The sequence below is a fragment of the Crinia signifera genome, chromosome 4 (genome assembly GCF_055691185.1).
Source record: "Crinia signifera chromosome 4, ASM5569118v1, whole genome shotgun sequence".
NCBI lineage: Eukaryota > Metazoa > Chordata > Amphibia > Anura > Myobatrachidae > Crinia > Crinia signifera.
The window spans coordinates 66,833,675-66,860,952 of NC_139220.1; the positions used below are offsets into that span (position 1 = coordinate 66,833,675).

The window sequence follows — 27,278 nt, forward strand, 5'->3', positions numbered from 1 at the left end:
TGCATTGTAAGAAGGTGGATCAAAATGACTCGGTTTCTTGAAAGGTTTTAAGGCCATTCCTTTATGTGAGGGATCTGGTGGTTTATTATCAAAATATTCCCACAATCTAATTTTTCTCCCAATTTTGTATTGATCTATTTGCCATTTGAAAGTATCATGGGGATTTGTGGGAATGAAGGATAAACCTTTTAATAAAAGGGATTGCTCTGCTTTAGTTAGTGTGTGGGAAGATAGATTAAAAATTAATTCCGGATCGATTTGCTGCCCCTCGGGCGGCCCCTTTTTCTTCCACCCGCCGCGCCTCGGGTGTGCTCTTTTTCTATTCTTAGGCCATCTCACAGGCCCAGTCCCTTCCCTAAAAAAGGAACCCTTGTAGAGCTAGTGGAAGCCCCCGAGGGTGGCAGCACATCACCAGATTCCGTTTCTGATGAGGAGTAGGAATTAAATCTATCACTATTATCCCCTTTCCTGGAGTATTGGCCCCTAAATCGGTTTTTAAATCTACCACCTGGATTACCCCGGGATCTATCATCACCAGCCAGCCAACGGTACACATTGTGCTGCTGGTAATCATGTTCCACTTGTTCCAATTTCTTTCGTTTGAAAGCCACCAGTTCTGATTTATACCTTTCAACCTGTTCTTGTAAATGGCCCAACCAATCATCACTTTTGTCATTTTTTAATATGGTTAATGATTCCTTCTCCAGTTCCTTAATTTCAATTTTTATTTTAGCGAGCTCACCACTTACTTCCTCTATTACTAGAGCTATCAGATCTAGTGAACATTTGTTCAATACCCCACACCATCTCACACAGAAACCAGGGTTCCTGCGCCCGATGGTGGGGGTATTGGCAATCCTAAAACCTTGTGGGACTCGCTTTCTTCGGTAGTAATCCGATAAAAACTGCCCATGCAATAACAGATCTATTTCACGTTTTTTAATCTTCATCAGCTTGTTAAATCTATCAGATGGAGTTTGTGAGGGCAATCTCTCAAAATCTACCTCTGAAAACAGGAATTTATCAACCTCATCATCGGTCAAGCTTATTTGTACATTCTCAGCATCGCTAAGCATATTCTCATCCAAAATACCCATACTGGCCGCCATATTGGAAATGCACAAATAAGCACAAAAAATGACACTGGGGTGGCAGATGCCACTATATATAGGCCTGGACAGCAGACAAAAAATATAAAACAAGAAAAACAGCATATATGCATAAAAACACATAAAGTCAATTATTCTAGCAAGGAACTAAGCAGATCCACAATAAACTATATTGTCAATAGACTATAGAAAATTTGATGTATCCTTAAGGTACTTCAATGGGTTTTAGCTTCAAATGGGTGCACTTTAAAGAGTGACTGAAAAAACAAGTCCTCCAATATATCCAAAGTATAAAGTAGCACTCACAATATTCCTGGAGACATTTGCTGGGGTGCCAGATAAGCCCAGGCTTCACAGAGGGGATCCTATGCGTGCCAATCTTGGTTGGACATTTTTATGATTTTTGATTCTTTTTGTGTTTCTCCTTTTTCTTTAGTTGTTGTAAATATTATTTGGTAGGTGACACATGGGTTAATATGGGCTCTGGACAGCGTTACATATATTCTGTGGCTGACTGACTGATTGATTCAGTCTCTCCACGGATATGTGTATTTTATCTAATTGTTTGTATATGGCATGTGTAATCTGATGTAATGGTCAGCGATGACATGGTTCCCCTGTTGGAAGGCTCTTTTTTGTCTATAAATGCCCGCTTTAATATCTAATATACACTATCTAATAACCTGCTTCCGCCTTGGTGAAACGCAGGAAGGGAAGAAATAATGTATTACAGTCTCTGATGGAACGCACGTAGCGTCACATCCGACAGTACAGCATGTGACCGGAGAATAATAACTATGCCTGCTTCAACATTTACTCCCTAATCCTGCTTCCGCCTTGGTGGAACGCAGGAAGTGTAAGTTCAGTATATCAGACCCGCGGATGGAACGCACGTAGCGTCACATCCGGCGGAACATCAGGTGACCGGGTGCTTTGAGGGAAGTCTGAAAGATTACTTCCCCTCTATGGAACGCACGCCGCGCGGAAGCTGCGGTGATGCGACAGGGTGTATGGAACGCACGCCGCACCACGAGTGAGCGGCGGGAGTCCCCACATCAGGACAGGTATGTGACATAATTTAAACAGCTGATTTGTTGAACAATACTTGCCCCGATAGGCTAGGTACTTACTTTGATGGGCGGACCATGTAGCATTTAAGGCTGGACACAGGGGGATAGTGTTATCGCTGTCAGCAGGAGATTGGGCTGGAGTAAGGTCTTGAAAAAGGGTCGTGCAATGGCCCGAAACGTCGACTACCATGTTGAATTTTAAAAGGATGAATTAAAATTTGGAACTTTTAACCTATTTTTTCTGAAGTCTGGTGAGTGCGCTCTGTGGAAATTGTTTCCCTCTCTGGATATATATATATATATATATATATATATATATATATATATATTATTATTATTATTATTATTATTTATTATTATTTTTATTTATTATTTTTATTATTATTATTATTTTTATTTTATATTTATTTTCATTTCAGTTTTATATTTATTTTTAATTTATTTATATTTTCATTTTTATTATTTTTATATTTATTATTATTATCTTTATTTTATTTTTTTACTTATTTTTTTACTTATTTTTATATTTATTTTTATTATTATTTTACTATTATTTATCATTATTATTTTCCTTAGTTTATTATTCATATTTATTTTCTTTTTTATTCTTATCAATCCGATATTTACCCGTATTCACTTTACATTAAACATTAATTATACTCTTTCTCACTTATTGATCACTTGCACTGCTATTATTAGCTCATTATTCACTTTATACAATTATTTTTAATTTAAACATATTCCTCTACACACCACTCTGCCACTATTATTATATTAACATCTCCACTCATTATCAATCCTGGTGATGTCCCCACCTCAGTCCATTTGGGAATCAGAGGTGGGGACATCACCAGAGAGCTCCTCAAATGAGAGAGCCAGTGGACTTTCAAACTCAATACAGTGGCGCCCAAGGGCCTTAATGAATACATAAATTTCAGTGTCTTCCTTGACACCTAAATTAATAGTACCAACAATACAACACCCCACTCCCACTTGCATCCACTAATTCTCAGCTTTGTCCCATCCTTATTCCCTCATATCCCTATGGAGACCGCACAGGAATACCGTGGATCTTTATTATTTCTTCATACACATTACTCATTTCACTTCATCTATTAATACCCACTATACCCCTCACCTTCATCTCTTATCACCATTTTAACTAACATCTCACAATTATTATCATTATTATTATCATTATTACCAGTTTATTTACGTTCATTTATCTTTAATATTATTATTATTTTTATTGATATATATTTTTTTTATTATTATTATTTATTATTATTATTTTTATTTATTATTATTTTTATTTTATTTTATATTTATTTTTATTTTTATTTTCATTTCAGTTTTATATTTATTTTTAATTTATTTATATTTTCATTTTTATTATTTTTATATTTATTATTATTATTATCTTTATTTTATTTATTTTTTCTTATTTTTTTATTTTTTTTTTATTTTTTTTTATTATTATTTTACCATTATTTATCATTATTATTTTTCATAGTTTATTATTCATATTTATTTTCTTTTTTATTCTTATCATTCCGATAATTACCCTTATTCACTTTACATTAAACATTAATTATACTCTTTCTCACTTATTGATCACTTGCACTGCTATTATTATATTGACTATCTCCACCATTCCCATTATCATTATTCACTTTATACAATTTTTTTGTTTTAAACATATTCCTCTACACACCACTCTGCCACTATTATTATATTACCATCTCCACTCATTATCAATCCTTTTCTTCACCTTATTATCATTCATTTAATGGTATCTCTCAAGTGCTTGCAATCCACGCATACATTTTTCAATCTTTAATCTCCACTCATGTGCAGCCATATACAGCTTTTAGGATATAATTTACTATATACTCTCTATTTAGAATAGAATGGGACCATCCCTACCCTATTATCATTCCTACAGCCCATATCTTGGCTAATTGAGCCCAATTCATGTGCGTACTTAACCCCAATCAGCCTAATTGGCTAATTACCTTTAAACCCACACAGCCATATGTGCATTCATTATGGGTTCAGTTTTCCACGCCCCCCTTCCACCCAGCAATTGGTCAGTTTACTGACCAACCTGGGACTAGCTTTATTCCAATTGAGAAAGCCCCTTCGGTGAAACGTACGTTTTGGAATAAGTCAAACTCCCGCTGTGCACGAGCGGGAGCTCTACCTTCTAACAGCCTGATGGTCTCTGTCTGAGCCCCCGCACCACAATTACACCCAGGACCGGCCGGACAGGCACACCAGCTACCTCCTGCGGGATATCTCAGCCCTTTGGCTCAAGAAATTAGCACCCCAGGGAGAACACACTGACAAACCTGCAGGCGCACATTGCGGTTTCTCCAGCAAGTTTTTATCGTGACACCTTACTACCTCAGAGCCGGCTTGAAAAGCTTTTAACTGCAGCGAGCTCTGACACTATCCACGCCGGGTCCCGGTCCGTAAGTTAGCAGTACCCCAGTTTGGTCTGCTCTACAATTTATTACTATATCTCACAGCAAACTTTTATCATGTCTAACTACTAATATCTGTGGCACTCATCAGTGCGATTTGTTTAAATAGCCGCAGCACTTGCCAGTGGCAATTAACTTATTATTAGTGGCACCTCAGTGTCAACTTATCTAAAAAATACTGTAACATTTGCTTCTGTATCCACAGCACTTGGAGTGTTTGGTACATATCAGTGTGAATTGGAGAATAGCTGCAGCATTTGCCAGTGATAAATTCGCTCACTATAAGTGGCACCTTCAGGGTTAACATCTGTCCAAATATCCGCAGTATCTGCTAGCATTTGCTAGCAATATACACAGTAACATTTGTCTAAATATTTGCAGCACTTGCTAGCATCTTGGCACTTGTCAGTGCAAATAGTCCATGGGAATTGTTTAAGTAGCTGCAGCACTTGCCAGTGGAAATTAACCCATTATAAGTGGCACCTCCTGTGTGAATTTATCAAAATACACTGTTACATTTGTTCATGTATCTGCAGCACTTGTAGCATTTGGCACGTGTCATTGTGAATTTGTGAATAGCTACAGCATCTGTCAGTGATAAACTCGCACATTATAAGTGGCACCTTCAGTGCTAACATTCACCCAAATATCCGCAGCACTTGCTAGCACTTGCCAGCAACACACACTGTAATATCTGTCCAAATATCTGCAGCACTTGCTAGCACTTGCCAGCAACACACACTGTAATATCTTTTCAAATATCTGCAGCACTTGCTAGCATTTTCTGCACTTGTCAGTACGAATTGTTTAAGAACGGCAGCATTTGTCAGTGGTATTTTTCTACCATAAGTGGCACCTTCAGGGTTAATTTTATACTGTGATAACTGTCTAATACCTGTAGCACTGATTAGTATTTATCTGTTCCAATCAGTGGCACCGAGATAGTATTAATCTACTAGAACCACCACAGTACTCACCAGTGTTAAAGAACCACGAATGCTGAATAAGCAATGAGAGAGCATAAACCCCTGATGGGTTCCCCAGGTTACACTGGAAGGTCAGCTGACATGTAAATAGGATGGGCACAAGGCCTATCAGAGCAGTGGGAGGAGTATAGACAGGGAAGAAAAGGCATATGCTAGCAGGAGTTCTTCCTCTGTCCGGAAAAGCTGCTGCAGGACCAGGCAAGAGCTGCTCTGCAGCAAAAAATACTGTTAATCTGTGCTAAACGACTCTTTCAATTCTACTCTTTCTTTCTGTCTTATAGATCTGTCCCCTCTATCTAGCTAGCTATCACTATGGGCTCCAGGCCGCGTAGGGTTGCCCGCCCGCCTTACTGATTCTGCTGAGGCGGCTGGGGAGGCCGCAGGGCTTAGCGCCATGGTCCCTGGTGGTTCCAGTGGGGACCGGAGGGGATCGCGGCGGGGCCCGAGCTGTCCGCACAGCCTGACGCGATGGTCGCGGCGCCGGCTGATGACGCTGCCCGGCGCCGGACCTCGCGTACTGCGAGAGGAGGCCGCGGCGGGCACGGCAATATTCGCGGCTGCCGGGGGGGGGGGGGTCGGGCAGGGGTAGAGCCCGTGCCACAAACACTCGCGGGAGAGGGCTAGGCCCCCGCACACCCGATGCGCGCGCCATGAACGCCGCTGGGCCTGGATCGCGGCCTTCCGCCCGGTCCAGCGCCAGAGGCGGGTTGTTACTGGCTGTGCAGCCCACCCCTTCACATCCCCATGATGCAGGAAGGGCCCAGTTGCTCCTGCGCCCATCATCCATTCCCATCCTGGCATCCAGACTGCCCCAAAGGGGTCTCCCCTCCGGAGCTCCCCTTCCCACCACTGCTAGACCGGGTAGGGTCCAGGGACGGGCCATGGGTGGGGGTCAAGGGCCGACTAGGGCCTATATGGTGCCACTAGCCCCTGCTGGGGTCCCTGAAACACCTAGGGGAATAAGGGCCACGGGTATGAGGTCGCCATTGCACCTGGCTAGGCAACAACTGCTTAGAAGAGCCAGGCTAGTCCCACAGCGCAATGCTCAGGCCCCTGCTCCTCCTGCGGCAGCACCCGCAGCAACCCCTCCGCCACCTGTGGCTGCAGATGGGGGGGTGCAGCAGTTCCTATCCCTGCTGTCCAACTTTATGAGACAGGCACCGGCTCCCGGGGGGGGGTGTCTCCGGACGGTGGTCCGGCCCCTTCTGCCCCCCCAGAGATTCTTACCCCAGCCCACTCAGGTAGGGCTGGCCCGGCCGCGGCTACAAGGACTACGGCCCCTCTCAGTGTGAGGGATATCGTCGCTTCCGGAATCCCTCCGGTGGGTTTGGTGGAGGAGTCCTCTCAGATGAGCCTCGTACCAGTGGAAGGTACTTCAGGTGGGTCTGCTGCTAAACGCAAGCGGCGCAGGCGTAGGGCTTCGCATACCTCCTCTTCCTCTAGCGAGTCCGACTCAGGAATGTCGGAGGAAGAGGGAGGCCGAAAATCCCGCAGGCGGCGCAGGCACAGGTGCCGTCGGCACTCCAGTTCCAGCGGTAGCTCGGGGTCCCCGTTGTTCCCTAGGGGGAAGGTAGTCCAGTGCGAAACACGGCCGTGCTCAGGGGACTCAGGTGCAGCGTTCAGGAACGCATTAGGGACGGGAAGTACGTCAGCTTCTTCGCTATGACGGCGCAGGCTGAAAAAGAATATCACGCAGTGAAGAGGCGAGGGGGTATTGGGGAGGAAGCCTACTGCACCTATCACCGGTGGCAGGCGGGCATGTTTATGTTCGCAGCTTGTTACTTAGAAACAAGACAGCAGGAACACATGAGCATGGTGCGCTACATGCACATGATTCATGAAATGTTCCTTTCGGAAGCTGACTCCTCCTGGCGCTCCTATGACGAGAACTTTCGGCGCAAGCAGTCAGGTTTGGCCATTATGGCTTTTGGGTGTAAGGACGTGGAGATCTGGATGGGGCCGAAGCCAGCAGCTGCTCCGGCAACCACGCCAGCCTCCACCCCTGCCCCTCGCAAAAACCAGCACCCCTTTCGCGGGAGGGCGGGGGGAACCCCCGCGGGGCATTGCTTCGCCTTCAATGGAGCATGTTGCGCCCTTGGGGCTTCATGCAAGTTCAAGCATGCCTGCTCAAAATGCTGGGGTAATCACCCCTTTAAAGATTGCAGGAAGGGAAAGCAAGGGGGTGCCTCCCAGGCTGCAGCAGCCGGGGGCGCACCTCAGTAAGGCCCCATCTCCTGTGCGGGTCGACCGCTTGGCCAGCTGGCTTGGACGGTACCCGCGTAGGGAGGAGTTCAAATTTTTAGAGACAGGCTTCCGCCTGGGCTTCCGCCTACCAGTACAGGGGGAAGTAGTAGCCCATGCCCCCCGTAATTTAAAATCCGTGATACAGATGCCCGGGATTGTCTTAGAGAAAGTGGCCAAGGAGGTGAGCCTGGGTAGGATGGTGGGTCCTTTCCCGTCACCCCCTATTGAGAACTTGGTTCTCTCCCCAGTGGGGGTGGTCCCCAAGAAGGCTAGCGGTAAGTTTAGGCTTATCCAACACTTGTCGCATCCCCCGAGCAGCTCAGTTAATAAGTCCATACCCGAGGACTTGTGCCGCGTGCGGTATCAGTCTTTTGAACAGGTGCTAGATATAGTGTGCGGCCACAGACATGTTGCTTTGTTGGCCAAGGTGGACATCGAGTCCGCCTTTCGCCTTCTCCCACTGCACCCGGAATCCTTCCGGTTCATGGGCTTTCGCCTCCCCATGGGTTTTTACGTGGACAGGTGCTTGCCTATGGGCTGCTCGATTTCTTGCACCTATTTCGAGCACTTTAGCAGTTTCTTGCATTGGTGCGTAGTGTCGGGTTCTGGCGAGGCTGGTGTGGCCCACTACTTAGATGACTTCTTGTGCGTGGGCCCTGCTGGTTCCCAGCGGTGCAAGTTCCTGCTGACATACTTGCAGGATCTTTTCCAGGATTTTGGGGTCCCCATAGCGGCGGACAAGACGGAAGGGCCAATATCGTGCCTGTCCTTCTTGGGGATCAAAATCGATACGGTGACGGCCTGCTGCCACCTCCCCCTTGACAAGCTGTCTCGGCTACGGGGAGCCGTCAGCCTAGCATTGGCCACGGGAAAACTACAGTTGCGCCAGCTCCAGTCACTCCTCGGGCTCCTGCATTTTGCTTGCAGGGTCATACCCATGGGTAGAGTTTTTTGCAGGAAGTTAGAGAGGTCCATGTCAGGCGTCAGACACCCCCTCCATTATGTACGCCTTTCCGCAGAGATTAAAAGGGACTTACGTATTTGGCTTTCCTTCCTGGAACAGTTCAACGGAGTCCTTATTTGGCCTGTGAACCCCCGCACCAATGCGCAGTTGCAATTATATACCGATGCAGCGGGCGGGGTGGGATTCGGAGCCTTCCTCCACGGCTCATGGTGCGCCGTGCCATGGCCCGTGGACTGGGTGACAGAGGGACTCACAAAAAACCTATTGCTGCTGGAGCTGTTTCCCATCATAGTGGCGCTGGAATTATGGGCGGACAGGCTTCGCGACTCCAGCATCATATTCTGGTGCGACAACTTGGGAGTTGTGCACTCGATTAACAGGCAGGGTTCAGCTTCCATGCCTGTAGTCCGCCTGCTTGCGCGCCTGGTGCTGAGATGTCTTCTGTTCAACATACAGTTTGTGGCACAACATGTTCCCGGAGTAGAGAACTCCGTGGCAGACGCATTGTCCAGGGCCGACTGGGATAAGTTCCGGGCCCTGGCTCCTGATGCATCCCTTGTTGGTGAACGGTGCCCCTCTTATATTTGGCAGATGATCAGGCCGGAATGGAGGGGCTAGCCATGCGGGCTATCGCACCACGGACGCTCCATTGCTATCAGGCGGGATGGCAGGAGTGGGAGCAGTTCCGAGTGTCCACCTCACAAGCAGGTAAGACACCTGAAGCAGCCGTGGTGGCCTTTGTTTGGAGTTTATACTCCGCTGGTCGCTCTGTCGCCTCCGTGCGCAGGACTTTGGCAGGGGTGTCATTTTTCTCCTCGCTGCAAGGTAGGGCGGACCCGTCCCGGTCATTTTTGGTGTCCAGGGCGTTGCGGGGTTGGCGAAGGGCTACGCCTGCTCTCCCGGACTGCAGGTGCCCTATTGATATGTCGTTGCTTCCAGCACTACTGGACGCCCTGGGGGACATTTGCTGGCCTTATTATGAGGTCCTTTTGTTCCGCACGGCGTACGTGATGGCCTATCATGGGGCCTTCAGGATTGGGGAGTTGGTGGCCTCGTTGAAACGGACGCCCTCACCTCTGGCCGTGGACGATCTGTTGGTCCAATCTGACTCGGTGCTATGTCACCTGCGACGTTCTAAGACGGACCAGGCTGGGAGGGGTCGGTGGCTGTCCTTGCTCCCGTGCACGGTGGAAAGGGCGTGCCCTGTGACGTTGGTCTCTGCCTTCGCTCAGGTGCGCCCGGACCTACCCGGCGCATGGCTGATGCATGAGGATGGGTCTCCGCTCACCAAATACCAATTTTGTCACTTCTTGGGGCGGGCGCTGGAGGCCACGGGCCTCGATCCAAAGGAATTTGGGTCTCATTCCTTTAGGATTGGGGCTGCTACCTCGGCGGCTGCGGAGGGCCGCTCCGACGCAGAGATTCAGTCTCTGGGTCGATGGCGCTCGGCAGCATTCCGAAGGTACATTCGGCCTGCTTTATCTGTAACTTTTCACCATGGTCGACTGGACGCATAAGCGCTCGCCAACTTCCAGTGGGGGCCTTGAGGTGTTTTTTCACATCCGTCTGGGGGCACAATTTGGCTAAACTACAATCTGGCATGGCGTACTTGTTAGTTTACTCCAGACGGTGTGTTTTGTGCCTCAAGAGCTGGTCGGACACGGTTTTTTCATTCCTCTCTCCTAACAAGTGTGGTGTGTGTGCGGTGTGCCAGTTTGTCGACAGCTTTCTAACCTCTCTATACATATTTCAGGTCGACAGGACGTTAAGTCCGTATGGATGATGGGACATTCCTTTGTCTTTTGGGCTTCTAGGGCGGCCATCGCCTCTGATGTATGTGTGTTCCTTCAGGCTGGGGAGGTTAGGTGGCTGGGTGAGAGAGGTATGCTATGGAAAGGACTGCAGGCTGGGCTGATTCGAGCCCTGCAAAATTTTGGGGTCCCGAGAATCATCATATTCCACCTGGGTGGCAATGACTTAGGGCGGGGATACGCTCATGAGCTACGCTCTGTGATTGTACGGGACCTCTATTTTGTTTCGCAGTGTTTGCCAACGTGTAAGTTGGTGTGGTCCTCCATTATATCGAGGATTGTGTGGAGAAATGCAGTGTCCTGCCCCTGCCTGGAGCGTTCACGGAAGAAGGTGAACGCTGCAGTTGAGAAGTACCTGCTGACCAATGGCGGGGGTGTTATTCGCCATGACGCCATCAGCTTTCAGCGGAGTGCGCTGTATAGAAGCGATGGTGTTCATCTGAGCCCGGAGGGCGTGGCTTTGTTTTTGGGTGATGTTTTTAGCTGGATAGATACAGTGCTGAGCGTTTTTCCTAGTTGGTGGCGGTGCTGCGGCTTAGGGCCTAGCTTTGGCGGTAAAGAACGGTCATCCTTGTAAGATCTTGAGGTGTGTGTGTAGATAGTGGGGTGTCGCTCTCCTCTGACATCTATGGTCATCGGCCATGCTTCCGCCCGGGGGGTGGTCACCACTAGCACGAGTGGATGACCGGGGAGAGTGATCACCAGCGATGGTGTGTATGGTAAACCTCTTTAACCCCACTTTCCTATAGTGACTGTTCTTTGGTGCCGCCACCATTATATATAGTTTAGTTTAATTGTCAAATAAATTTGACATTCATTTTGAAACGCCAGCACTTGTGTCTGTGTCTTTTTTATTAGATAAGTTTATTTGTTAAGGTTTAGGTTAAGGTTAAGTTTATTTGTTAAGGTTTAGGTTAAGGTTATGGTGAGTTGAAAGGTGTAGACCTGGAGGATACCTGATGGGGAGTTTAAGAACCACGAATGCTGAATAAGCAATGAGAGAGCATAAACCCCTGATGGGTTCCCCAGGTTACACTGGAAGGTCAGCTGACATGTAAATAGGATGGGCACAAGGCCTATCAGAGCAGTGGGAGGAGTATAGACAAGGAAGAAAAGGCATATGCTAGCAGGAGTTCTTCCTCTGTCCGGAAAAGCCCCACCCACCCTTCCCTATTTCTTCTCTCTTAGGCGGCGGTAAAGAACGGTCATCCTTGTAAGATCTTGAGGTGTGTGTGTGTGTGTAGATAGTGGGGTGTCGCTCTCCCCTGACATCTATGGTCATCGGCCATGCTTCCGCCCGGGGGGTGGTCACCACTAGCACAAGTGGATGACCGGGGAGAGTGATCACCAGCGATGGTGTGTATGGTAAACCTCTTTAACCCCACTTTCCTATAGTGACCGTTCTTTGGTGCCGCCACCATTATATATAGTTTAGCTTAATTGTCAAATAAATTTGACATTCATTTTGAAACGCCAGCACTTGTGTCTGTGTCTTTTTTATTAGATAAGTTTATTTGTTAAGGTTTAGGTTAAGGTTATGGTGAGTTGAAAGGCCTGGGGGATACCTGATGGGGAGTTTATTGCTCAAAAACTACAGCACCTGCCAGTGGGAGTGGTGTGCATCTGGGTCACACCAGATTTTGCTAGAGTAACTGCAGCACTCGTTAGCACCTACTCTATCTAATCAATTTGCTCAATATCCATAGCACTTGCCAGTGCTAATTTACACTAGGATTCTATCACTGCCTTAGACAAATAACAATTTTTTTGTCTTTACACCTGTTCTATATAATCTTTCTCTACCATTAACCCTACTTGCCCTCCTAATTGGGTGTTGTCTCATAGGGGTTTATTCTAGTTCATTCTTTCTGACAAAATCCTTCTTAGATGGACAAAACCATGTGCGCTACAGGGGGGCAGATGTAACATGTGCAGATAGAATTAGATTTGGGTGAATTATTTTGTTTCTGTGCAGGGAAAATACTGACTGCTTTATTTTACACTGCAATATAGATCTCACTTTGAAGGAAAACCCCACCCAAATCTAATTCTCTCTGCACAAGTTACATCTGCCCCACCCGCAGTGCACATGGTTTTGTCCATCTAAGAAGGATTTTGTCAGAAAGAATGAACTAGAATAACCCCCATAGTGCCATTAATGTGCTTCTCCTGCAATGTCAGTTAGACAACAGGATTGACACTAAAGGGCACTGATAACCACCATTGGAGCCACTATTGTATATTCATTGGCTACACTGCCTAAGTAAAATATCTCATCCCCTGTCCACTACAAAGGGATATCTCCACTTGTACACAGGGGACAGCAGCATTTCACGAAGGGACACAGTGAACCAACTTTACTATATCCTCCTCCACTCCCCCCTATTCAGAGGTTCTCTCATTCCCGCCAGTTCCACCCTCTGACTCTGCTCTGTCTTTGACATCAGGGTGAGGGGAGTTACCTGCGGCAACAGCAGAAACCCATCTTTCACACAATTACCATACTTGTGACACACCCTGAGTCCGCTCAACTACGCATTCACTAAACCATTGGTTACATGCGTAGGCAGCAGCCACCCAGAGTGTACATACAACTCAAGTATCTGCAAACCTACCACTGTCCTTACCTCTACAGAGTTTTATCTAGAGAGGTCATAGACCTTGCTCAAACTACAGACACTTTCTGCTACATTGTTTAACAGTTTCTCACAGTGTCTGCCACACACTTTTTACATGATATTTCTGTTTGCTGTTAAAAGAAATTATTACAAAAGATTAAGACTCAGACAACCACCTTTAATCTAGTGTGTCTTGCTCATGTATTGAAGGGATATGGCTATTGTAGCAATTATCAGTGATGTGTCCCCCATTGCATGAGCCCACTCTGACACCAACACCCCTCTCTTTGATTTCAGACTGTTAGAATTGTATCGACACCAGGATAACATACAACATTGTATATAAATTAAAAATTACATCCAGATATCCTGGGATACTATAAATTTAGAAAGCCCTAATATTTCACTGCTTTCTTACCAATTGTAAATAATTGTTGTTATCGTCAAGTTTGTCCAGCTGCATGTGCTATGTTTATTGTAATATATTCCTCACTTATTTGAGGGATTTCCTAACACATACCTATTAAAAGTTAAATTTTAAATCAAAGGCTTGTGCCCCACACAGGGAGACTTCTATATGTCCTCTCTTGGACATATTTCTTTCCATTTGTACTTACCCTACTCACAGGGAGCACCTCCTCAACCATACTAAATATACATCTGTTGTTTGGAGTTAGCCTTTTTCTCACTGAGGTCAGACTGTCCAGTGCCCTAGAACCTATCCCTACCCCCCCCCCCCCCCCATTTCCCTTTTGTCTTGCAACTATAAAAGAGCTGTCAGGACACAGTAGAGTCAGACAGCTGTTTGCTCTCCAAGGTGTCCCTCCACTGGAGTGAGTCTGCTGCAGCTGTACACACATGCTGTAAACAGCAGCGGCTGACTACTGGAGAGAGCTAGCCATAGGAGAGTCCTGGGCCAGTTTTCACTGACAGCGGCTGCTTCTGTTTACAGCTGACTCTTATGGTCCTGCAGCAGGGTCAAAAGGTCAAAACAAGCAATACGTCAACAGGAAAAAGGTCAACATGAGTTTCTCACATTTCAAATGACATTGACATGGAATCAGTATAAGTGCCGATCCCCCTTGCTTGGCTCGCTTGGTTCACCATGTTTCGGCACAGTTCCTTGCTACACTGGGCACACTATTATATTCTCACTCTATGTCCACGTGGATAGTTAAGTATGAAAAAAATCATCTATTCTGGAATAAAAAGTGAAAAACTAATTTTGCCCTATTGCTTGTGTTGACCTTTTGACCCGCCAACCTAAGCCATGTCGACCATTTTCCATGTGTCGACCAAAATTTAGTGTGTACCATTTCTCCTTGGATCTTGTCAACGTTGTCCTTGTAGGAAGCAAGGTCTTACCCACTGAAAGAGTGTGCAACTGTAGGTTGGCTTATGGATGGTTGAGAAGTGATTTAATTATATTAAAGTGTGATCAAGTAAAACAGTTGGTATGTTTAGCTAAATTCCAACATTTTAGGTATTTTTTAAATCTACTTTTTAATAAAGTTATGAGAATTTGCTATACACTACATACAGTAATAACATTATTTATATTGCTTCATTCTTTTATTATCCAGGTTGGCAGTAGAAGAGTTGTGCAATATGGTGCTGGAATCATGCTTATATTAGGAACAATCGGAAAATTTACTGCTCTGTTTGCCTCTATTCCAGATCCCATACTTGGTGGAATGTTTTGTACACTGTTTGGTAAGAAAATCTTTATAATTAGCAATACTATTTGGTAAGTGCAATGATCCCAAACCATTTGATAGCTACGTCTGACTATTACTTGGCAAACTCCAGGTTGTAGACTTTCTAAAGCCTCTGTCAAGTGGTGATAAAAATGATTTAATATAGTATATTTAGTATATTTGCATGTACTTTGAACCCATGACCAATAGCTAAAACTTATGGAATCTGAATTATTCCTCAACAGTAACTCTCTTTGTTGGGGCATGTCTTACATTATACAAAATTAACATATAAAATATTTTATTATGATTTAGTAAAATTGACATACACAACATTTAACATAAAAAACAACAGACAGTGGCCCTTATTCAGATCTGATCGCAGTACAAATTTGTTCTCGAAATGGGCAAAACCATGTGCACTGCAGGTGGGGCAGATGTAAAATGGGCAGAGAAATTGCAGTGTAAAAATAATGCAGCCAGTATTTACCCTACACAGAAACAAAATAACTCACACAAATCTAACTCTCTCTATACATGTTACATCTACCCCTCCTGCAGTGCACATGGTTTTGCCCATTTTGAGAACAAATTTGTACTGCAATCAGATCTGAATAAGGGCCAGTGGCCCTTACTCTGATCTGCTCACAGTACAAATTTGTTCTCAAAATGGGAAAAACCATGTGCACTGCCGGTGGGGCAGATGTAACATGTGCAGAGAGTTAAATTTGGGTGGGGTATGTTGAAACTGAAATCTAAATTGCAGTGTAAAAATAATGCAGCCAGTATTTACCCTGCACAGAAACAAAATAACTCACACAAATCTAACTCTCTATACATGTTACATCTGCTCCACCTGCACTGCGCACATGGTTTTGCCCATTTTGAGAACAAATATGTACTACAATCAGATCTGAATAAGGGCCAGTGTACAGCTTTTGTAATCAACTCCAACTCAGTATCTGGTAGGTTGATGTGGTGTCTAATCAAGCTTAAATAAGTTTATTAATTTATGACCGTGCAATAGAGCAAAAATATTTTAGGCAAAAATAAAACAAATCAGATTGTGTAGTTACTGTATCTACTGAATTTGATAGTGAGGTTCCTTCTAAATGGTCTCTGGAGTATTGTAAATCAGCAAACATAATCACCTTAATGTTAGTTTCAATATAGTGATTTTCTGTAGAAAGTTGACAGTTAGTTTTGAATAATTATTGGTGGTCAAATCTGGTCAGGGGGTGGGGCTACACATTACTCAGGCTGGGCTGAGCCTGTCCAAGAGGGAGAAGAGAAGCTGCTGCCATTCTAAGGCCACCTAGAGAGTAAGATTGTGAGTGTTTCTAATGTAAAAGTAAGTGCTTAGTGTGTGTATATGTAGGGTGGGTTAGGGTGCAGGACACAAAGGTAAGGATTAGGCTGCAGGGGTAGGGAGGGTTATGGACCACGTTAGCAGTGGCATAGCTAGTGTAAGGCAGCCCCCGCTGCCGCTTGGGGGAGCAGGCAGCAGCGGGGGCGCCCAGCGCACTGTCTGACAATCAACTTCTATAATGATGCTGCCGCAGTGTGAATGCCGCGCGGACGCGGACCCCCCATCACAGCCTGTACGTGTACCCATTCATCAGCCCCTGTCATTCAGGGCCCAAGCGCAGCCACCTACACTGTGGGGCTGCTGCCGACTCCTGCCCAGCAGAGCATTAGTGGGAGGGAAGGGGACGAGGTCATGTGGCCGCCGCACCACAGGCGGAACGACCGGATCTTGTCATGCTTCTGCCGGGGGTTGCACCTGCCAAGGCCAAGATCCTGCTCCTGACGGCGCCTAGAGCTAGACCATGGTGACTGCAAGACCCTTCTCTGGCCGGAGCCGTGGATGGGAGCATGCTTTATGATCCCAGCCGCAGGGGAGCTCCAGGGCTAGGCAGCAGCAGACATAGGAGAAGGCAAAGACAGCAGTGCCGCAGTGGGGAGCAGTGTTTACTGACATGGGTGAGTGGTGACTCCAGCTATGTACACATTGTGTGTACAGTAAATGTATGTATTGGGGGCACATTTCATGTAATTGGGGGGGGACAGTGTGTGTGGGAGCAAAATGTGTTTAAAGTATGAATGAGGGCACAGTGTATGTGTATTGGGGCACAGTGCATATGTATGTGGTCATAGTGTGTGTGTGTGTGTGTGTGTATTGGGGCACAGGGCATGTAAATAGGGTAACAGTGTGTGTTAATTGGGGCACAGTTCAAGTGTATTGGGGCACTGTGCATATATATGGGTCACAGTGTGTTTATGGGGTTCAGAGGGATGTAGTGTAGGGTATAGGGGGAAGTAGTGTGGGGTATAGGGGGAAGTAGTGTAGTGATGTAGTGTGGGGTATAGGGGGATGTAGTGTAGTGATGTAGTTTGCAGGTATAGGTGGTATGTAGTGTGGGGTATAGGGGGATTTAGTGTAGTGATGTAGTGTGGGGTATAGGGGGATGTAGTGTAGTGATGTAGTTTGAAGGTACTGTATAGGGGAGTGTAGTGCGGGGTATAGTGGGATGTAGTGCAGCATATGGTAATACATATACATATATCTATAGAAACTTGGAGAAGTGTAGCAGTCCAGCAAATACTTTATATAAAATTTAATAAAGTACAACTTTTTTTTCAATACACTTGTATCGTCATACGGTTCTATTGAAAGGTTGCACGTTGCCATTAAAATTTATATGAAGTATTTCATGGCTGCAGTTCTGCACATCTACAAGTTTTTGTTACTGTGGCTGCGGTATTATTGTGGTCGTGTAGGTAGGGACCCCACTGCACCTCTTTGTCCAGGGGCTCATAATGCTGTTAAGATGGCCCTGGGAGGACTGTCACCTAGTCTCATGCGGTGAGGTTAGTGGTTTGTGAGGCACTGGCTTGGTGGAGCCAGAGCCAACATGCCACCTGCGTGCCCCGTCTACTGTTTCTATTTGGCTCATATTGTACTCTTTTCTGTCTTTTTTATATATATGATTATATTTGTTTGACCAAAAATGGGAGGGGGGGGGGGGGGGGCGCGCCAGAATTTTTTTGGCAGGGGGGAGCAACATTTCTAGTTACGCCACTGCACGTTAGGGCGATAGAGCATAGGCCATGGGCTGAGGGAGTGCATCAGTGTGATAGAGCACAGGCCACAGGGTGAGGGAGTGTGTCAGTGTGATAAAGAGCTCAAGCTATGGGGTGGAGGAGCGAGTCAGTGTGATAGAAAGCAGGGCGGAGGGGGAGGGAGTGCATCAATATGATATAGTACAGGCCGCACTGTGAGGGATTGAGTCAGTGCTGTGTTTTTCAACCACTTTGCCGTGGCACACAAGTGTGCCTTGAGCTGCTCTCAAGTGTGCCCCCAGATCTAGAGATGCACAAACCAGTTTACAGCCAGCACCTGTTCAATTGTTATTTACTGGTCTCTTCTTTTCATGTAAAGGGCCAATGTATTTTAGTTTTGTTACCTGTAGGGACCAGTGTGATTGTTTTTTATATGGAGGCCAATAGGTTTGTTTTTTTTCCTGTGGGGGCCAATGTGTTTTTCCCTGTGGGGATCTCATGGTGTGCCTTGGCAAATTTTAAAATCTTATTTAGTGTGCCGCAAGGTAAAAAAGGTTGAAAATCACTGAGTTAGTGTGATAGAGCACAGGCCACAGGGCGAGGGAGTGCATCAGTGTGATATAGCACAGGCTGCAGGGTGAGGGAGTGAGTCAGTGTGATAGAGAGCAGGCTGCAGGGTTAAGGGAGTGCATCAGTGTGATATAGTGCAGGCCACAGGGTGAGGGCATAGGCGTGCGCAGCACATTTTATTAGGGGGTGCACTGTCAAAGGGGTGTGTGTAGCTCCACCTATTGGGTGTGTCTAACACAGCCAATCAGGCGTGTCTTCCGTCAACTACTGGCACTCGCTACAGTATAAAAAGTCTCTTAGCCACACCATAATATTCTGCTTATTTCAGTTTTAATCTAATTACTCTGTGTAACAGTACATGCAAATACAGTCATAAACATATATGGATGACACAGGTGTGTAGTGATATGACAATGGTCTAGTACAATTAACACACATAATTGATTGATGGGCACTTCTTTAAATGGAATACAGTTCTAAAAAGTCTTTGGTTAAAGGTATTGCTGGCATTGCTAGGGGCAGAGGTTTTCATAAGGGTGGGCACAGCATTAGGGGGTGCCTGTGCACCCCTAACTCTCAATGTGCGCACACCTATGGGTGAGGGAGTGCATCAATGTGATAGATAGAATTGCATTGGTGTGATAGAGTGCAGGTTAAGTGTGCACGTTGTTGCTACAGTATAGAATGCATGTCACAGGGTAAGGGAGTGCACCAGTGTGAAAGAACGCAGGCTGCAGTACGTCCAGTTTATGTTCAAACAAAGGGGGGGCTGAAAGCATTTGAGGGTGTGGGGGGGGGCCCTCAGAGAGGGTGTGCTGTCCCTGCCTGTATGCTGCTGCCTGTAACTCACTTGCCTGTGGAATTTATCTGCTTTTATTAATTTGAATCACTGTGTTATAAATCCGGGTGTTACCTCGCAGCTGTGACCACTGTTCAGAATGGCCACAGCGAACCCTACACTGTTGATCTTTTCTAAGGGGTGGCCAGTACCTACAGATGCTAAGGCTTTGCCTATAATAGCCACGTTTGATGGGGCAAATTATGTCTGCTCCAACTTTGGTGCCACTAGATAGGACAAGGTACTGGAACCCCTTAGGAACAGTCAAAAGGTTGATCTGACTAGGTAGGGCCTAACTGGGAAGAGACACTAACTAATGGCTCAAGAGCCAAATGCTGGGTGGTAGAACTGTTACACAAAATAAGAGACCTCATCACAAACCAACAGCAGCTGAGTCGCAGATAAGGGAATAAGTAACAAGCAAAAGGACACAATATAATACCACACAAAAACACAGCAAACCACATGATGGTACAGATGGTACCAAAGCAAGGAATGACCCCACTGGGGTAAACACTGAATGTTAGTGCTCCTGCGGTCTCCTCCGAACTGCCCAGAGTACCTGCAATAAAAGATAAGCCAGAGAATATGGAAAATCCAGCAAAATAAATACAATAACACCTGGGCCCCACAAAGGAGCACTTATGGAACCAGAACCGGAGCCAGGGGTAATGCAGTGTTCCACGAGGTGAATGGTTGGTGAGCTGTTATCACATGACACTGCAAAATTTGACAATTTACAATTTCGCCTGGGATCCACCATTGAAGCTGACAGCAGGGCTGATCTGCAAAAATTAGAACTATTACCGCTGGGCTAGACTGGGCTTGAATCCCTTAAAAGGGATTAAGTGACGAATCACCTGTGGAGAACCTTCCCAGCCCCTCAGCCTAAGTGATCCAGCTGGGAAATGGCATGCCCACCCTGCATCCCCCGCTGCCTAGGCAACTTGCAAGAAAGGAATCTAGGACATGAGGGCACAAATTTAGATTAGAAGAAAGAAGAATCCGTTCCCTCAAAAGCAAAAATTTCTTTACGGTCAGAGCAGTCAACTGTGGAACTCTCTTCCTGGAGAAGTGGTGTCGGCAGATACAATAAATACGTTCAAAATAAGGTTAGACACTCATTTATTGGATAAAAACATCCAAGGGTACTAATAAGAATCATACTGTATTCTGTCTTTTACAAGGGATAAGCTATTAAAACGTGGGTTGAACTCGAAAGATGCAAGTCTTTATTCAGCCTTATCTACTATGTAACTATGTAACTTCTGGGAGGAAGTGACGTTGCCACCAGGCGGAAGCGCTACAGCATCCCTGGTTGCCAGGCAGCCTGCAGCAGAGACGCTGATGCCGGCAGGGCTGGTGGCAGGGGGGTCAAGGGGGACATCTGACCCAGGCCCCAAGAGTCATGGGGCCCCAAGGATCACAAAGGGCACAAAAGAAAACATGCAGCTCATTTTCTTTGTATGATGTCTGCTCTGCCACCGGGTTGGAGCAGACAATAAATATCCAGAGTATCCCCCGGTTACTCATCACTTGGTTTAAACCTGCTAGGCATCATGATGCCATAACGCTGCACCATGCGGGTCCTTCCATTCTGCTGTTGCTGAGTAGCTGCACTGTCCCCACCCCTTATCTCCAAGCCCCAGTCACATAGAATACTCTATGGGAGAGAGTGCACCCATTAGAACCTGCCCTGAACTTCAATACCAACACAGACAGTGCTCCCTACATTGTGGCTGTTTCAACAGCAGCTCTGCAGCGCTGTCCATTGGGCTACATTGCATCCTGCTCCCCCCAAAGTGCACAGTGTGGTGCGGATTGGACTTATGAAAGCAACTGCCAGGAGGGACATGTTCAGCTTCTGCAAGCCGGTTGAAATAAGTCACCACCAAATGTGAGGCATGTGTGAAGGGGTGTGTGTGTGCATATTGGGGAGTGTAAGGGGGGTTAGTATGCTAAGCAGTTATGTGTGTGTGTGTGTGTGTGTGTGTGGTCATAAGGGGGCCCCAGAGATAACTGTGTATGGGGCCCCAAGATTTATGTTGCCGGCCCTGGATGCCGGGAGTGAGCTCAAAGCAACATGGCCTCCTCTCCCCCCCACCTCGCTGTCCCTCACTTCCTGGCAGCCGATACTGGCACCTAACCAGGTCCTGACAGGCGCCAATATTGAATCTATGGTACTTGTTTCCTAGCACGGCGCCCGTCGGGGTTAATTGCATACCTTAAGTTAAGGTAACTTAAGGTATGTGATGGACGTGATTTTCTGTCATTTAACAGCCTTTATTGCCGGCAATGAGAAAATCGCGTTGATCGCGTCCACAGACCCTGGGTCACACCATTAAAGTTAATAATGACCTTAATACAGTATGTTATTGTATATTAAATTGAACATTAAGCAGCGATAACTAGCCACTGGTTTAAGTTAGAGAATACAGTTAATTCATCTAAAAATTACAGTAATATAAAGTTACATATTTTCTTCTTTATTTTAGGCATGATTACAGCTATTGGCTTGTCCAATCTGCAATTTGTTGATATGAACTCATCAAGAAATCTGTTTGTCTTGGGGTTTTCCCTATTTTTTGGATTAGTCCTCCCAAATTTTTTAGACTCAAATCCCAATTATATTAAGACAGGTAAGTCAAACTAATACTTACTGTAATTAAAAAAAGCAAAGAACAATCCTACTGTATATTTTATAGTCACTACATATAATAGCTGTATATTTTCATTGGGAAGTGATTCTCAATTTTTAATTCACAAAAAAGGAAATATTGCATTTTATTAGTTGTTGGTATTTAATAACTTCATAGAATATTAAATTTTAATTTTTGTGCTGTCACTGGGGTTACCATGAATATGATCTGATGGGTTGAGTAAATATCTACAGTATACAAAGATTTAAAAGGCAGATGTATAATTACATACATGTCCTGAAATACCATGTGACCAGATGTAAATCACTACCCACGGTAAGCGATCATATGATTCCCTTTTACTGCCAGTTGCCAAGTGTTACTGACTGGTATGTTGCTGCCACCACCAGGCTTTGTTGCCTAGCGGAAAAAAGGGCAATTGTGACTAAGAAAGGTCACACAGTAGAGCTGATCTTAATTGATGTTATTTTTATGTTATAATAACTCGATTTACTATTATCCCAGTATATAACTCCAGGCACAATTTATTTTAATGTTGGAGTGTGGTTGCAGCCTTCCTTTGGGAGGATTGTGTACCTCCCACACGTGTAAACAAGGAAAGTTATAGTGGCAATCAAATGGTTGTCACTGAGAAAGCGCAACTGCACTCCAATAATACACACTAATCAATTGATCAAGATGAAAATTTATTTAAAAAATACATATCATAACAATTCATGCATGATATACAATTCATAATAAAAAACACACCCACAGACAAAACATACAACATATAACATAAAGAGTCCTATTTCTAGGCACTTGATGAGGCTGATTTATAGTCTCTAATGAGGCTTAATGAGGCTTTTTGTATGGCTTTATGATATGCAGAATGAGTGAGGCAAAGATGATTATAGTTACCAGTCCCAAATTCCGGCTTATTAAAGAGGTCTCCTCTGAATGATTTTGTCACCACAAACGTCCTTTTTCTGAGTTTTTTGCTCTCTACCTCCACTGAGGGAGAGCACTCCAGGGATTAGGTGTTAAACAGGTTGCTTTACCCAAAATTACCGGCAGATGAATACCGCAGAGTATTGAGACGCCTTTTCAGATGGCCACGGGTACTGGAAAGATATTGGGGCTCCACATACGCGTTTCTCCGCCTTGGAACTGTATCAGCGGCTTGCCTACCGCTGTTGCCTAGCGGTAGGCACCTGGAATCACATTACTTCGCTGGCACCTACCTCCGGCATCTGAATACTGCATACTGCTTTGTATATGCCTCCGTGCTGCTGACACAGAGGCAGAACTCTGGGAGGCAACAGAGTCATCTGCCGCCGGGCTTCTGCTCCTAAGGGGGCACTTCTGCAAGTTTAAATCCATTAATAGAAAGCCATCGATATCGCTTCTGTGGTTGAGTTCTGAAATATGTGTTCTCTCACTCTATCTCCATATATAGATATATATTTCATAACAGACATATATTATATAAGGTTGTGTGTGTGGGTGGGGAGGGGGCACAACTATATATCTTGCCTCCGGGCAACTGGGACGAACTTACGCCACTGTGCTGACACATATCCTGACTGGTGTTGGCTGACACCCCACTGGTCACTGACCATTAACCGGACCCTGTATCAATAGTTGGCAGAAGGCCTTGGAGTTGGTGGGATAAACCAGGACAGGAGGAGAACAGGACTACTTGTGTTGTATTCCTGTTGGTCAAGATGTCTTGAAGGGAAGATGCTTATTGCACACAGTCTTAAAAAAAGAACCTGCCTTCATGCAAGCCTCTCTCAGTGGGAGCAACATATTTATTTATTTACAGTTTCTTGTACCCCTTTTCCACTAGCAAATACTACCCGGGTTTTTGCTCGTGGACGCGCACCGACACAGGTTTTTTGTCAGTGGGAACGTGTCCTTCTCACAAAACATGGGTAGAGAGACCAGGGAATTCTACCCTGGTGTCTACCAGGGTAAAACACGGCAATGACACGGGTCTGTGCGCAGTGTAAACGCACATTACCCGTTTTTTATATCCGGGTAACGCTCTGAGGCCGGTAATTGGTTCTTGAGGGGCACCAGAAGATGATGTCATCTGCTGGAGACGCGCTGGGAGATGCTGACCATGAGGAGGCTTCCCAGCAGCAGCTCCTCCTGCGCTGGGCACAAGCAGCCATCGCAGCACATTCCCTCCTGCGCTGGGCACAAGCAGCCATCGCAGCACATTCCCTCCTACCTACGCTGGGCACAAGCAGCCATCACAGCACAATCCCTGCTACGCTGGGCACAAGCAGCCATCACAGCACATTCCCTCCTACGCTGGGCACAGCAGGTATTTGAACAGCAAAACATGTCTAGCCATAGTTGGACAGACAGTGAGATAAGAGAGCTGCTTAATATTAGGGGAGAGGAAGAAATAAGAAGACAGATGATGGGAACAGTAAAGGAAACTTTTGTGTACAAGAACATATCCCTTATACTGGCAGACAGAGGCATAAAAAAAACACAGCAGCAAGTGGTCAACAAATTGAAGGCACTACGCAAACAATTTATGAAAATACACAACCATAATCGTAAGAAGTGGCGTAGGACGTATTGATTGGTCATATTATGAGCTATGCTACAGTGTCTTTGGCAAAAGTGCCCTAACTAATCCCATCGCACTATCATCATCCGGCTGTGCCAATAGTCAGATGTTGGTAGAGGAGGACCATGCCGAAACACAGCACAGCCTCACCAGCTCACAATGTGGACCACCATCCCCGCTGCTCGTATCTGACTGCAGTTTGGAAGTCAAGCATGAAGGATGATTCCGTCAGCGCTGTAATAAATGAGGAGGTAGAGGCTTCTCAGCCGGAGACTTCACAGGCACCTAAGTCGCCGGAGATTTCACAGGCACCCAAGCCCACAACTTTGCGCTCCAATAGTAAGTATTAAATTTGCACACAGACAAGCACACACACAGACATTAAGTAGTGGTGTCAAAACTATCACACTTCAAGCTCCTTTGGTACTACACATCCTAGCATGCTGTCATAGTTATTGCAGTAGTCCATACGTAAGACCAAAACTTATGTTAACACATGGTGGGATGTGTGGATAGATGAATGGCAACCTAGAACAATATTACACACCATAATACCTTTAAACTGTCTTTGAAAAAGGATTGAAAACATAATGGGTAACATATAGGTAGTGTGCATGTGCCGGAAGGCCGCAAACATGTGTTGGTTAAACTATGCAATGTTTATATATGATCAGTGTGTAACAAATCATTTTTTATTCCTTTCACAGTCTATAATGTTCCCAAAAGAAAGCCGAAACCAAACAAAATGGAACAATCGGTGAGAGCAATGACGATTATGGTGGATCATCTACGTGAGGCGTGATTTTTTTGGCATCTGAAAAAGAAATGCATGATTCTTTTATGTCACAAATAGTGGAGATGCATGAGAGGCAGATGACATTGTTTGAGCGTATGTTTAGCCGTATGCCTGCCAATACACAAGCACCACAACAAGACCACACACAAGTGCCATATGGCCAATACAACTATGACCATGCTCAGTATCCAACTACATCAACCCCACAACCCGAACAATATCGGGTTTATAGGCAATTGTCTTAAGTTAGGCCTGTTGTTGCTACAGCAATGTTTGTATTTATCTTTTCAGGTTGTTAGGTTTCTGCACAATATAGCTAGAGAGGCCAAAGTTGGCCCATTTGGTACACATTTTTATTTTATTTTAAAAAATATATAAGTATATATATATTTTGCTACCTCAAGGATGCACGTTTTTAGGCCTGAAATAATTAGGTCCACGTGATAACTAGAATGGGCAAAGTCAGAGGGGCAGATGTATGCAGCAGTGATAAGCAGTGATAAGGGAGAACAAGTGACAAAGTGCTTTAGGCCCTCATATCAGCTCCAAACTGTTAAGTGTATGAAGGGTTTCTGAAGGGACAGTTAGGAGCTGATAGGATTGTCACTTTATGACTTCTTCCCCCCATCACTGCGTCATACATCTACCTCCCTCTTGTGTTCTCTTTGCACTTCTATATTTTGATTATTACCTCAAGCAAAACATTGTTTTGTGCACCCAGGCTTGGGCTGCTATGTTTACTTGGTGTCATGTCTGTGTACCTTTTGCACTTATATATTATTTTGCACTAAAAAATGTTTACAAAGCCATTTTGTACCTGTATGTCAAGTTTTAAAAACATACACGAAAGTTTTCTGACATGTTTTATAAGAGAACTTCAAATATACAAAAAATGAATAAACACAAACTGTTCAACCAGCAATATTTCTCTGTGTCCCCTACTGCAACATTGATGTAAGGTTTTCAGTCATTGTGGCTCTTATCCGCTCTGCGGCAACGATATGCACCCCCTCATAGCCTGATGCATCATGTACGTTTCCCCACGCCTCCTGGTCCAGCACATTCCACTCAGGAAGAAAGTTTTCCTTTTGCAGCTCACATATATTGTGCAGAATGCAGCAACCTGTGACAATATCTGGCATGATTTTTAAGTCCACATCATTCCTCTTCATGAGGCAACGCCAGCGTCCTTTTAATCGTCCAAAAGCATTTTCAACTGCCATACTGGCAGAACTGAGGGCATGGGTATATGCAATCTGTTGTGGCGATGGTTGAACATGCTGGGTGTAGCCCTTCATCAGCCAGTGCTGCAAGGGGTAGGCCGCATCACCGATGAGGTGGACCGGAATGTCCACACCATCAACAGTCACAGATTTCTGTAAAAAGAATTATATTTATTCCTGGTGCAAAACATAAATATTGGTTTATGGGTGAACATAAGTGTAGGGTACAAATTTCTTACCTCTCTAGGGAACAGACATCTACCTAGCTGGTCCTCCGCAATACTGTACAGATCTGAATTGGCCTTGCATCATGTGACCTACCGGGCCAACCTATGAACACATCTGTGAAAATAAAAAGAATGGTATATTACATATTGTTCATCCAAAGAAAATGCCAACCCTTAAAAAAAAAAAAAGTAAACTATTGCTTACCAGTAATGGGGAAAAAATGAGCGCTATCAAGTAAAAAGAGAGAGGGTTATATAAAATATGAGAAGGGAAGAAGATAAGAGAGATTGAAATGAGCGCTATCAAGTAAAAGGAGAGAGGGTTATATAAAATATGAGAAGGGAAA

At 45.2% G+C, this 27,278-nt stretch overlaps 1 protein-coding gene across 3 annotated transcripts in view; it reads left to right on the plus strand.

The window, feature by feature from the left end:
- SLC23A1 (solute carrier family 23 member 1) overlaps positions 1–27,278 on the plus strand; it is a 514,139-nt gene that overhangs the window by 340,775 nt on the left and 146,086 nt on the right. For 2 of the 3 annotated variants that reach the window (XM_083181818.1, XM_083181819.1), the window contains exons 10-11: positions 14,872–15,001; positions 21,952–22,095. In XM_083181818.1, the coding sequence (XP_083037944.1) occupies positions 14,872–15,001; positions 21,952–22,095 (274 nt within the window). Of the gene's footprint in view, positions 1–14,871; positions 15,002–21,951; positions 22,096–25,392; positions 26,330–27,278 lie in introns of those variants that run through there. The other variant, XM_083181820.1, reaches the window with a different exon arrangement.